A 14,898-nucleotide genomic window follows, 5' to 3' on the forward strand; every position below is an offset into this window, starting at 1 on the left:
ATATGGCGTAGATTCTGCTTTCTTTGTCCATGGCAAATGTGACACGTGCTGTGACGAAAAGCTGTATATAGGAGTGGCTAGCGCCCCTCATATTTTTGATATATACAGGTTTCCTACAGGTTTAATGTTTGTTTTTAGTTCAACGTTTGTTTTAAAAACGCCATTGACAATAAAGGGAAAATTTACGTCATCTTATCCCGAACACAAACATTACATGCCATTAACATTAATAGAGAATTTAATGTTTGTTTTGACACCGTTTGTTTTACATCACCATTACGTCACCTATAATCCACGTGAGTTAGACTGACACAGAAACATAGCTTTTTCAGAAAACCGTCAGGACGTAGAAGAACATTTTTAGAATCTGATCTCGGGTCAGAATGGGTCATTGTCAGATTGCACTGAAACTTGTTTTGCGTCGCCGTTCGAGAAACGGACAAAGACCCAGAGACTATAACAATACAAAATGGAAGACAAACAAAGAAAAGAAACACTGACTTGCAGGAGGATCTTGTTGCCGTCGTAGTCCTCGGTCTGCCAGCGCGCCTCGCTGATGGGGCTGCAGGGCCGCGGCAGGAGGGGCACCAGCGCCCCCACGTCCCTCACCCTCACCTCCATCACGGCGGCCTCGGTGGGCACGGGGCTCTGCCCGCGGGGCAGCCTCTTCAGCGACAGCTGCACCTCCGTGGCGGGGTTGGAGTACGCCACGAAGAAGCAGAAGTCCTCCTTCTTGGACTTCTGCGCCGCCACCCGGCGCTGCAGCAGCAGCCTGTGGTACCATTAAAGTTAGGGGTGTCAAAGACATCCATTGGAATTAAAATAATTGCTTTGAAAATACCATGTTGTAAAGAAAAATCAACAAACATTATGTTAAAAAAATCACACCCGTGTGAACTGAGTGGTGCAGCTCCCCCCCACCTCTCTCTCTCTCTCTCCCTCTCTCTCATTAGCAGGCAACATTGCAGCACTATCCCTCTCTCTTTGTTTCTGGCGCCCCCTACTGGTACCCTATAGTCATATACTGGTGCTCATGACCACATGGGTACATAGGTGTACATACACGGACATTGCTGGTTGTAGGAGTGGTTGCACCACTCAAAGAAAATCATAGGTGAACACTGCTGAAAAATAAACTTGCACAGAAGTGAGCCATTGCTCCGACTAAGCGTTCAAATGATAAAAATACTTTCTGATTGCAAAAAATATATATACAGCACAGCTGTATTGTATTGTAGCATTGAATCGAGAATCATTTTGAATAGACAATCGTTTTGAATCTGGAAAAAAAATGCTTTAAATTAATTATTTTTATCGGGTTTTTTTTAAATTGAGAATCGAGTTGAATGCAAGTACTGAGTAATAAGTACTTTTACTTAAGTACAATTTTGAGGTATTTGTACTTTACTTGAGTATTTCCAATTTCCAGTACTTTTTCTTCTACTCCACTACATCTCGGAGCCAAAATGTTTACTTTTACTCCACTACAATTATTTGAAAACTTTAGTTAATTTAGCGATTTAAAATGTAATTAGAAAACATACATTAACCACTTCAACGCATTGTGAGCTTGTAGATCTGCTATTTTGAATCGAATCGTGACCCCCCCAATAATCGTAAATCGAATTCGGAACGGAATGGAAAAAGATTCCCAGCCCTTAATTACCTGTACAGCCGCACCATGTCGGCGTAGGTGTCGTGGCGGCAGTACACGGTGAAGCGCACAATCTCCTTCCCGTAGTGCACGGTGCGCGCCGCCCAGAGCGGCGTGCCGGGGGCGGGCCCCAGCGTGAAGAAGTCCTGGCTGCGCGGCGCCAGCGGCAGCATGCGGCGCCCGTCGCTCACCTTCTCCGTGTGGTGGTAGCGCCACGGCGGCCTCTGGAGCGCGCGGTGCAGCGCCGCGATGGTCTGCTCCTCCTCCTCCTCCTCCTCCTCGCCGTCGCCGCTATTATAGGACTCCTGGAGGAAAAGGACGACCGCCAAGGCCGGCTGCTGCATGGCGGCAGGCCGCCGTCGAGTACAGGGCGTTCACTTTCCAGTCATTGTTTTACTAGATGACTATAGTTGACTAGTTGTTTAACTAAACTATAGGCTTGACAAACTCTAAAGTGTGCTGTGCTGATTGCAGGGTGGATACAGCCGGTGCTCACTAATTGAGAATAAAGCAGTGATAGGCTAGGGTCAATTTGCCCTCTAGCTGCCAGCCAACAGTTCTTAATTGAGGAGGTCAGCATGACCTCAGCTCAGTACTTGAGTATATTTGAGCTGGCCTTTTTCACAACCTATTATGTTTTTTTTTTGTTTTTTTTTTATACATATGACTGACTATAACTATATAATCTACCTGATCTTGAGGCCTGCAAAATCTTTGTATCAACCCGAGTGGAACAGTAAGGGCTGTATTTTGCGTGTCTTAAGTATACAGGTCTTATTACTTAATTTAAGATCTGGAGGCCAAAGAGCATTGACCACGCCTCCAGGTCTTAAGTTAAGTAATAAGACCTGGTACTTATAAGACACGCAAAATACAGCCCTAAGAGAGTGCGGCGACACACTTTGATCTCGCCGCAAAGCGGGCGCCTGTGGGCTATAGTTCCCAAACACTGGAACTATAGCCCATTGAGATAGAATGAGCACTTCCGCATTCCATTGTTACAATGGGAGACAGTCAACGCTATAGTGTCGCCACTCTCTTACTAGATTATCCTCTGGTACCAACAAGGTCGACTAGTTGAATAGTCGACTATAGTTGCTTAATGCCATACCGTCAAGCCGCCGTTTGGTTGCCGGGGTTTCAGCCGGGAACGCTGGGTCGAGGAGGAGGACGAGGCGCGCTCGGAGACGCGGAAGAGCTGCAGCTCGGGGTGCACCCACGACAGCACGGCGTCCGCGGCTCGCTGCAGCGTCGGGCCCTGGCCCGGGTCGGCGATGAGGTGGACACTCACGAGGAACGGGTCCTGGTGGCGGTCCAGCGTGGACGACTCGCCACCTCCACACCCAGCAGCAGCACCGCCATCGAGCCACAGAGGGGGAGCAGGAGGACGAGAAGAAAGGCCATGATGGAAGAGGAGGAGGAGGAGGAGGAGGAGGAGGAGGAGGAGGAGGGTGGGGAAGAAAAGAGAAGGAATCATAAGAATTGAAGCCCACTGAATTTTGAGAACCAAGTAAAACCAAATAAATAAACATCACAGCTATGCGTGGCACGAGAGACACACGAAAGGATGCGAATGCATCGCAGAGCAACCGGCATAATACGGCTTGGCCTCACAGCGGAACATCTCTCATCTTGGGGCCCGGCTCCTTTTTTCATGCCAGACATCTGCATTTCGTCCCGTCTTCACTTCCCCTTGTTTACCTCTTAGCAATTTTCTCTCCCTCCCTCCCTCTCCTTTCCCGCCCCCCCCCCCACCCTCCTCCCTCCCGAACTAATCTCTCATTACCATCGTTCTCTGTTTCACTTCTTCTCCACATCTAACACCATCTTTCTTCCCATGCCGTCCTCCCTCGATCTGCCTCGCAGTGGAACAGTGTTTCTTTGCGGTCATTAGTGGCATTAGGAGGTCATTAGTGGAAAACCACAGAGGAATGTTCCAGACCACAGCAGGGAACGCTGGTAGCAGCAAGGTGTATAGCTAGCTTCCCGCCCTGAACCTGTGACCCGGAAAAACAAGGCCCAGCCCGGGCTGCACCTCCCCTAGGCTGGCTAACCCCCCCAGCCAGGGCAGGTATACTGTCAAACTGAACATTTGCTCCAATTCTATGCTCCTGAAATGCTGAGTCCTTGGGAGAGTATTTTGTGTTCATTTGTTTTTTCTATTTACTTTAACCCATTTAGACCATGGTTTTACAAATGCCTTCTAAATCCTGACAGTTTTCTGAAAAACCCTATGTTTGAACTATATCAGTCGTTCTCAAACATTTTCATGTCAAGGACCCCCATAAATATATGTATTTGGCCGCCAACCCCATCTGAAAATGGGTTGTTCCAGGGACCCCCGCCCAGAAGCAAAGATTTGAGTTAAAAATGTTCGCTCTGAAAGAATATATATTCAAAGTTTTGCGCCACATTTTCACGACTTTTCAAAAATAGCAGACCTACAAGCTCGTAGGTTTGCTATAGCTCATATCAGCTCATAGCGCGGCTAGATCTGCTATTTTTCAATAGCTAAAGTGTAACATAATGCTTAAAACACCAAAAGGGGTTCCCCGCCCGAAATGGGTTTTAAGCCACAAACGATGTGTTGTTTTCCCCTCCGCTATACAATGTACACAGATAAACACACACACATGCCAACTTAATTCCCATTGCTACAATGTCCTCTCGTTCTCTCTTTTCAAGTAAGTCTTTAACCGGCACTCGTTATCTTTAATTTAGTTCTCTCTGGGGGCTTGTCCCATTTCGTTTTTTGAAGGCCTTGAAGGCTGGGGGGCACTGTACAGGGCGAGGGAAAGGACAAACAGTGTTCTTGTCATGGACACAGTCAGGAGGGATGCTTGGGCAGTGGGCACCGCCACCAGGCTACTCTGTTGGCTCCCAGATGGGAGTACAGGATCTTTTTGGCCTTTTTGCTAATGGACACTTTCTACTTGACGAAAAGAAACGTGACGGTCTATCGACCTTTCGGATCTCGTTACGAAGACCCAACTCTTCTGTTGTCTTTGGCTGCACAGGCCGTTCAAGCACTCGCTGGTATAATCAAACCAGGGCTGGCAATTATATCAATATATTACGTCAATATTGTGATAGGAGACTATATTGATTGGGGTTTTTGGATTGTTGCGATATCATGAGTATTGGCTGTAATCATTTGAGCCCCTTTTCTTTTTGAATTATGCAAATGTTTTGAAATTAGCCAATATACAAGCTCAGCTCACGCCTCACAACACTCTCAATGTCATGTGATCGAGCCAGCCATAACGCAAAACCTTTTCTGACCCCCAAACCCTCCATATTTTATTATTGTGAATATACCATAAGAAATGCATATCATCACTGTCGGGAGGATACCACTTAAATCCATTTTTTTTTTAAATAAATCAACCCGATTAAGCACCCTTAAAGCGCAAATAACATGCATTTTAAAACTGCTTTTAATATTTAATAATCATATTGTCTATGTCCCTCAAAGTTATTTCTAATGGTTTGAGCCTCAATCACCACTCTGATATAACCAGTCCTTGTCAATTCTTTCTGGACTTTGAAAGCAGTTTTAGCTGCAGTACCACAATGTCCTGAGGTGGTGAGGGTGCTGATATGCAGATTATTTAATATTTGAGTCATTATAATACTCATGCTAGATAAAACCAGGCTTGTTTCCATTCCATGCCAGCTTGGAAAATCAACAATGGTGGACATTGTAAACAAAGTGGAAATGCAAATTTGCAACTGAAGACTGAAGAAAAGGAGGAATTATACAAAGTAGGGTGACATTGATGACATCACGATGAGGCCAAAATCAGTCGAGCTGTTTCTGAGAGCAATTTCCATTAAAACACCCATATGACATGAAGGCCTGATTGTTCAAAATTGGTTATTTGTGGGGATAGAAAACACACATGGGAGCCCCAAAAACACAAAAGAAATTGAAAAAGTTGAATTTTATGTTATAGGTCCTTTAACATCTGTGTGTTGTTTAACAAATATTGAACCAATGGAAAGGATCTAAAACTGCTTCAGAAAGAACCTCTTAAACTCCATTGCAGTCTGGAACCTGCGGATAAAGTCTGCTCGCTCCTTAGGAGCTTGTAAGTCTTCCCCCGCACTATGAGCTTGTAGATCTGCTATTTTTTGAAAATATTATCTTTCAGAGTGAACGCTTTTAACCCATTCTGACCTGAGATCAGATTCATACGAGGTTTCCACTGGACACACACTGGTCTGATTAACCCCATTCTGACCTGAGATCAGATTCTAAAAATGCCAGTCGTTCTTCGATTTTTCAAAAATAGCAGACCTACAAGCTCGTATCGCGCCACTCGGTGGCGCGATATGAGCTTGTAGATCTGCTATTTTTCAATAGCTAAAGCATAACATGATGCCAACACCAAAATGGGTGCCCGGTCAGAATGGGTTAAGTCAAATCTTTGCTTCTGGGGGGTCCCTGGAACTAACAGCCAATTACATATCATTTTTTGGGGTTCTTGACATGAAATATTGAGAACCACTGATATAGAAACATTAGGTTTTCCAGAAAACTGTCATGATTTATAGAATACATTTTGTAGAATCGAGCTCAGGTCTAAATGGGTTAAAACTAGTTTATTTTTCCTCCATGGCTTTTAACTCTGTCTGATCCTGGATTGCATGTCGGTTTTATGGGTGACTTAAATGACAGTAAAACTGTGTCATTCTTTTGTTTGTGTTGTTATACCATGCTATATTTTTCATGTTTGTTTTCTTTTTTTCTTTCTTTTATCTGATCTTGTACAGCACTTTGGTTGACCTTTTGTGACCTTTGTAAATGTGCATAAAGTTTGGTTTGGTTTGATTTGATTGCATCCTCAAGCGGTCTGTAAAATCAACCAACTCTTCCACTGCATATGCCACAGGGCTGTTGCAATAGGAGCGCCAAAGTCCTGACTCATCATCCCCCATGGTTCACGGAAGTCATTCCTCTATGGAGAATAACATGGGGTGATCTTAAAAAAATCGTCTCATATAAACATTGTGGTTAAAAAAATAAACAGTGTCTCTGTGTAAGTTTAATTACGACCGTCAGTCACTCATATTTGATACCGTCTGTTTCTAGCGAAAATGTAACTAATTCAGCAGCAGTAACAATAGCGTCAGGATTACAATGCAAAGAAAAAGTACATGAACCCGTGGACTTAGCGCCCTCTAGTGATTATTGACGTCAGACTGCGACGCTCTATGATACTCGCGGAGCGAAAGTTTTAAACTTTAGCAAGGCAGGGGGTTTCAGGAGTATAGAGAATATATCTGAATTTGGCCCAGGAGAATATAGAATAGAGGTTTCCACCATTCCACAAAGCGCTATCATTGTGTTTGGTGTGTTGTTCAGCACGCTATATCCAAACAGACACGTTTGTGGAATAAACAGATACTTTAAAGCTACTTCTGAAAGGATTACAAGACCCAAATTGTTTACGTTAACAGACTTTGCACAGTGAAATGGTAGTATAGACAATGTTACTTTACACAGCCTAAAGTTAAAACATGAGATCATGACTACTATTAGCCTACTATACCCTGTCTCACATGCTGGGCAAATAGCTGACATTAACCTTACAATAAGAGGCAGTTGGATGTGCAGAGAATGTATAAGAGACAGCTAGGGGCTGAAAAATTGCGAAAATAGCAGATTTACAAGCTCTCAACGGCCAGCGCGTCGCGTCGAGAGCTTGTAGATCAGCTATTTTCAAGGCGCAACCCAGCAACCTTTTTGCTACTGCTACTGATGTGGTGGTCATAGATTTCTAAACAAATTCTGTCAGCGTAAAATGCTAACGTTTAAGTTCAGAATAACCCAATTCTCCTGTATGCTGCCTTTGGGTTCTGTGGCCCGCGCACCATCGCTCTGGAATGTCTTCCCCTTGGGGAGGGCTTTTAAAAACACACATTTATGTCAATTGCTTTTCCTAATTTCAGTTTTATATGTATGTGTGTATATGTATGAAGGCCTATGTGTAAATATGTAGATATGTATGGATATGTGTATGTATGTATGTATGTATGTATGTATATGTATGTATATATTCATTTATTTATTTATTTCCTCGATTTGATGTGATGTTGTGCTTTGTTATGTTCTGATGTTCTTGATGTTGTTTATGATTGTTGTTTTCAACCTGTCTGTAAAGCACTTTGTAACTGTATGTTTGGAAAGTTGCTATATAATATAAATAAAATCCATTCATTCATTTGGGTATGTGGCATGGAGAAAAGCGTGTGCAAATCTTTGAATATATATTCTTTCACAGCGTACGTTTTAACTCATATGTTTGCTTCTGGGGGGGGCCCGGGGGGGGGGGTCCTTGGAAAGACACATTTTCAGATGGGGGTCGCCCTACACATACATATAGTTCTGTGGGTGCTTGACATGAAAATGTTTGAGAACCACTGACATAGAAACATATGTTTTTTTTTTCTTCAGAAAGCTTGTCGTCCTCAGGTCTAAATGGGTTTTAAGCTCCTAAGTCTTCAGGCAAGGCTGATGTTCTGACTTTGCCAAACGCCGTCGCTGTTGGGCAGAAAGAAACCTTGCATGTCCAAAAACCGTTATCTTTCAGGAAATGTGAACCTGTGTTCCAACGGATCCAATGTAGTTTAGTCAAAAACTCTTCTTAATACTTTCATATCGGAGGATTAATATTTATTAAACCCAAAGACAGACTTGCGGGTATTGCATAACCAGGTATGCATGCCATTCCCAACTTGGTATCGTTCCTGACTTGTGTGGTGAGCTTGTATAGAACAGCTATTTCTGCTACTTTTGTGCGACACTATCGTATAACAAATTATGTCATATAGAGGCTTTAATTAATGGAGAAAAAAAAGATAAAATATGGAAATAAAAGGTTTACTGCCTTTAACAGCAACGATATGGTCCATGCAAAAGTTGCCCCGAGCCCCAAAAAAGACATTCACGTCAAAGGTGGTCCAAAATATACCACCACTATGCCATATACTGTAAATGCACACAATTGTAACCTATCTACTGTATGTTGGTCAGAAGGTGACCATTCCGTCTTTAGTGTTAACCCACAAACGCATGCATGCAGCTAATTAGCACAGGTGATACAGTAAGGTGAGATAAAAACACATTTTATTGCCTCTCCAGTGCATATAGTATGAACATATGACAGCGATTAGCAGTGCAAACTCAACCTCAAGGCCTCAGAGCGTGTGTGTGTGTGTGTGTGTGTGTGTGTGTGTGTGTGTGTGTGTGTGTGTGTGTGTGTGTGTGTGTGTGTGTGTGTGTGTGTGTGTGTGTGTGTGTGTGTGTGTGTGTGTGTGTGTGTGTGTGTGTGTGTGTGTGTGTGTGTGTGTGTGTGTGTGTGTGTGCGTGCGCTTGCATATAGCAGTTTAAGGTTTTAGCTAACTTGGCCATAGATGTAAGTCAAAACAACTGGGGCAGGAAATTCAAGCACAGGGGCCCTTTTTCGTCTGGTTAAAAAACGAGGGGGGAAAAATGATTTGAGTTCCATTGCTAATACGTCACTTTGACTGGTGGTGCCCAGTAACTTACAATCTTAATGGTTTGACTTTCAAATGTTCTGTGAAAACAATTTCACATTTTGTACTTAATTTAGAATTTCAAAAGATTTCAACGGGAACTAATTTGCGTTGGTTGCGGTTCCACAGGAATGTGATTCCATGTCACTTCTATTAGGTTTCCAGTATAAGTTATTTTACACTTGGTTGCATGCTGAAAATAGCCGTGCGACGCGTTGTGAGCTTGTATTTTCAGCAAGTGTAAAAACAGTCATTACGACGGCATCAAGGCCCGCCGAAATACATTTTAGTCGACTAAAACTAGGCTAACACTAAGACATTTCAGGTGACTAAATTGTGACTAAAACTAAATGAAAACTATTCAAGAGACTATGACTAAAACTAAAACTAAAATGTGCTGCCAAAAACAACACTTGCTGCACAGGAAATGCTTTTCACTTTTCATAATAAACTTAGACTGTATATCTGTCACATGCATTGAACGGACACTGTAAATGATTGTCTTGAGGAGGAGTCAGACCATCTCAAATATAAAACTTGTGTTCCCAAACAACCACACCAAAACATTTCAGAGAGAGAAAAAAAAACGTACACACATTTGGTCTAAGAAAAAATGTCACCTTGTGTTATAGACAAAGACGATGGTGACCCTTGTTTGACTCTCTCTGTGTCTCATTTAAACACATACACAGTGTGAGTGGCCCATATGCCGAGGCTAAGAGACAACACTGTTTCAATTAAGCCATTAAGAAACAGCCGACAGCAGCACATTTAGCCGGGGATCACTTCACGGGCCTGCGGTCCAAACCTCATCTGGAGAATGCACATTTGGTAACACTTAATTCAAAGTGCTTTACGGCATTATAGCCTGCATCTCATATGTCACTTTAAATCGAAGGCGAATGCAATTGTGTGTGTGTGTGTGTGTGTGTGTGTGTGTGTGTGTGTGTGTGTGTGTGCACTTGCGCGTGCACGTGTGTGTAACTGCACTCGTGCGTGTCGTGTGTTAGGTATGGGTGGTCTTGGGTGCATCAGGTGCTGTTCAACTTGACTGTGTGGAAAAGGACCTTGACTTGACGTCATCTCACACACACACACACACACACACACACACACACACACACACACACACACACACACTTTGGTGCTGCTGTGTAAAATGATACTGGGCAGTAGTCACTTTAAATGCGTCACCTAAAGAGTTCTAGTAAAGAAGAGTGAATGAGAAACCTGGCCAGTATGTTTAATGAAAGGCAAAAGGGCTGGTCGGTGCTGCCTGGTGAGAATAACCCCATTGAGCCAATAAATAAAATGCCTTTCTCTTTGTACACACAGATGGAGACAGAATGTAAGCGTGGGATCTTTGAGACTGAGGGCTGTATTTTGCGTGTCTTAAGTACCAGGTCTTATTCCCTAACTTGAGTAAACTAAAGACCTGGAGGCGTGATCAATGCCATTTGGCTATTCTGAGTGGCCAAAGAGCATTTATCACGCCTCCAGGTCTTTAGTTTACTCAAGTTAGGGAATAAGACCTGGTACTTAAGACACGCAAAATACAGCCCTGTGACTCATGTGCTCATGATGATGTATAATGCGTGTATGTTTTTAATTTCTACTTTATTCAGTGTTAACTTATCTTCTATATGAAGTTGTGTGGCGGTGCATGGTTAGGCAACCGTTTCGGTGTGTGATAGAAAAAGCCTCCGTTTTCGGCTTGTTTCAATGGATAAAATGATCATTTTAACCAAATTTGTATGGTAGAGGAGTATGTTATACTCTATGTTATACAATATTACTAGCACATCTTTAGAGATAGGATGCACAGTCTCTTGCATTGAGAAATGTAGACCCAATGGGGTTTTTTTCAGTAAGTGTAAAATTAGCCGTTACGACGCATCAAGGCCCGCCAAAATACATTTTAGTCGACTAAATCACCCGTAGATTTAGTCGACTAAAATCGCGTGAAATTTAGCCTACTGAAACTAACACTAAAACATTCCAGGTGACTAAAATGTGACTAAAACTAAATGAGAACTATTCAAGAGACTATGACTAAAACTACAATACAAAATGTGCTGCCAAAAACAACACTGGTTCAGATGCAGGGTATAGGAAAATAAAGGTTAGCAGCTTCTTAGGTTGCCACTCTGACTCACATCACACGCACAGTCAGGGACGTGCACACATAAGACGTCAAAGGGGGCTTCAGCCCCTGCCCCTTTTTACCTTGTCTGTAAAACAACTGCCCTTTCCCAGACCACGAATGCAGCATTTACGAAAGAAATGCAAAATGCCACTCCTTTCCATGCCATATGCCATGCCGGAAGAATTCATTTTTTTTCCCCCCGAAGTCTCCTGAACTTGAACGCAGCATTTTGCATCCATGTCGTATATACACCGCATCTCCACTAGCTAAAAGAGTGCTGAGGTTGCGCCCCGGGAATAGCAGATATACAAGCTTGAGAGCTTGTAGATCTGCTATTTTCGTTATTTTTGTCCAAAAAGTGCCCTCTTAAAGCCCCTGCCTCTCTAACACTCTCTGCACGCCCTCCCTACTGCCCACAGTTCTATGTGAATGCATGGCTAACAGAGGTCGATCTGTCCTTTCCTGGTAAATATACAAGTGACTTGTTCAATTTGTTTAGTTGCCTGGACGGATGCACATGTGTTACTGGTTCTGCTAACGTGCCATTTGTTTCCAGAGTGGGGGGCGTTTGTCCAACGCAATATGGATGAACGAGCGGCCTGGATTCAAGAGGCAAGTGTTTTGGGTTGCAGTGGAAGAAGACTCATCGTTTTTACCCACACTGACAAACACATGTTCACACCCAGATGAATGCGATTAATGCACTGGCGACGCAATACACACACACACACATATACAAGTACATTCCACATGCATACATTACAGGCAGTGGTGGAAAATTACAATTATCCTACTATAAATGCACCACGTGTGTGTGCGTGTGTGTAATGCACGTAACTCGAGAACCGTTTGCCCCACCGACTTCACGTTCGACACACGCGTTCCACACCCCCACAGGCAGTGAGTGCAGTGCCCGGTATCGAGTCGGGCGGACCCACGGTTCTCCAGAACCACCACAAAAGGCTCTGCTCAGGCTCTGCCAGTGGGAATCCCCTCACCTGTGCAATTTCCAGCCTCTGCCTCAGCCAATTGATTGCCATGGCAACCCAGAAAAAACCCATATAAAAAGGTTTTTAAAGGAACACAGACAGCACACATGTAAGGCCTTAATACGTGAATAATGACAATTGATTAGCCTACTTAACCAGTCCACTTAACAACGGGTATTATTAGGTTCCCAAGTTGCATCATTCTCAAGTAGGCCGGTAGCCGACGGGCGCGTACTGTACAGGTCTAGTATTTCCAATTGTCAATACTATTACTTCTACTCGACTACATCTCACACTATGGAGTATACTTTACTTTGGCTATAGGAGATCGACGAGCTCTTAGTTACAAGTAAAAGTCCTGCAGTATACCGGAGTCAATATTAATCAAAATATATACCTATATAGTTTAAAGTACCACAAGCCTACTAAGTGAGTATTCATTATGCAGAATGTCCCATTTCTAGTTTTCAAAATGTAGAAAGCTCTTTTGCAACAGCAGTGCTACTATAGCCTTGTGATCTTGTAGATTGGCTATTTCTGGCAAAGAGATGGTGTAGAGGGGGAAAAGTACTGAGCCAACAGGTCGTTTTACCGTCCAGAGGGTTTAAGACAGTGATTAAGTAAAAAAATGCCAGTACTTTTTTTCCACCACTGCACGCACGCACGCACGCAGGCAGGCACGCACACACATACACACGCACACGCATACGCACGCACACAAACACTCATAGATGTTTGAGTATACATCTGTGTTTGTCCCAGCCAGCAGCCATCTGCTACACACTGACTACAATTTGCAGTGTTCATTTATCCATTTCATTTGTAACTATGCGTTCCAGCGGGTCCCTGCATGCAGATAAATGATTGAGAGTTAGTACTAGTAGTATATTAGGGACCAAAGGGGCGCTTAGAACCCGTAACTTCCACAGTATTATACTAATGGTTACATTTGTATCACTGTCGGAGTTATAGATCGATCGAATGCCGTGATTTAAAAAAAACTTTTTCCGGTTTGCATGTGTCTATGGGGTTAATTAATCATCAGGTATTATGATTATACTATAGGAGGAAGATTTCTTTCAAAAAAGTGTACAGAAAGTGTTAAAATGATGTTTGTATGTGGCCACACCCACCAGTTCATTAAGTATGCCTGGTTTTCACCTTAGCACCTGCACCCACCTGAACTTAAGCCTCGCCCACAGCTGTTGTTGTATGATAATGGGGAGGGGGTTGGGGTTATGATGTCACTAAAATGGTGTTATTGCGACTGGGCCTTATTTTGACTCAAAGGCTTTCAGCTTTCAGGAAGAAACCAAAAATACACATCATACAACAACAGCTGTGGGCGGGGCCTCTACATTGGCAACAATGTTACATGATAAACATGACTTATTTATTTTAAATGGCTTTTTTTTATGCATTATGAATCACACGTGTCCTCCTCAAGTCTGTATTTATGTCCATTACACGGTCTGGTATGTTTTGGAATACTTTTATGTGTGCATAACCGCGTAGGAATTAGGAAATCACTCCTACTCACTATAGAGCACTATAGGGGCGCCCGCTGGCCTAGCGGTCCAGGCGCATCATGCCACATACTATAGGCTCTGGCCTCAGTGGCCTGTGACCCGTTCATGGCCACCTTTGCTGCGTGTCTCTCCCACTTTCCTGTCTATCTTCACGAAAGGCAAAATAGCGAAACAAAATAAATAAATAAAAAATCACACCCGTGTGAACTGAGTGGTGCAACTCCCCTCATTTCGGCCGCTTTGTATTCGCGACCTTATTATTTCGGTCATGACCCCACACTCTGCAAATGTTTATTCATTTTATTTATTTATTTATCCCCCTACCCGCTAGTTCCCTGGTCCTCCTAGTCCTCTCTCTATAGGGAGTATACTGGATGAAGGAGTGATACTAGTTCCCTAGTCCTCCTAGTCCTCTCTATACTGGATGAAATAGTGATACTATAGTTCCCTAGTCCTCTCTATACTGGATGAAGGAGTGATACTAGTTCCCTAGTCCTCCTAGTCCTCTCTATACTGGATGAAGGAGTGATACTAGTTCCCTAGTCCTCCTAGTCCTCTCTATACTGGATGAAGGAGTGATACTATAGTTCCCTAGTCATCCTAGTCCTCTCTATACTGGATGAAGGAGTGATACTAGTTCCCTAGTCCTCCTAGTCCTCTCTATACTGGATGAAGGAGTGATGCTAGTTCCCTAGTCCTCCTAGTCCTCTCTATACTGGATGAAGGAGTGATACTAGTTCCCTAGTCCTCCTAGTCCTCTATACTGGATGAAGGAGTGATACTAGTTCCCTAGTCCTCTCTATACTGGATGAAGGAGTGATACTAGTTCCCTAGTCCTCCTAGTCCTCTCTATACTGGATGAAGGAGTGATACTAGTTCCCATCCTAGTCCTCTCTATACTGGATGAAGGAGTGATACTAGTTCCCTAGTCCTCCTAGTCCTCTCTATACTGGATGAAGGAGTGATACTAGTTCCCTAGTCCTCCTAGTCCTCTCTATACTGGATGAAGGAGTGATACTAGTTCCCTAGTCCTCCTAG

The 14,898-nt window shown here is 43.4% G+C and overlaps 1 protein-coding gene across 3 annotated transcripts in view; it reads right to left on the minus strand.

Moving 5' to 3' along the window:
* The window catches only part of fam124a (family with sequence similarity 124 member A), a 45,360-nt gene that overhangs the window by 9,428 nt on the left and 21,034 nt on the right, over positions 1–14,898 (minus strand). For 2 of the 3 annotated variants that reach the window (XM_080785427.1, XM_080785425.1), the window contains 3 exons: positions 2,766–2,989; positions 1,667–1,992; positions 502–772 (listed from right to left, as the gene is read on the minus strand). In XM_080785427.1, the coding sequence (XP_080641553.1) occupies positions 502–772; positions 1,667–1,992; positions 2,766–2,989 (821 nt within the window). The remainder of the gene's footprint in view (positions 1–501; positions 773–1,666; positions 1,993–2,765; positions 2,990–14,898) is intronic. The other variant, XM_080785426.1, reaches the window with a different exon arrangement.

The sequence above is a fragment of the Protomyctophum bolini genome (genome assembly GCF_963924005.1).
Source record: "Protomyctophum bolini genome assembly, chromosome: 16".
Taxonomy (NCBI): Eukaryota; Metazoa; Chordata; class Actinopteri; order Myctophiformes; family Myctophidae; genus Protomyctophum; species Protomyctophum bolini.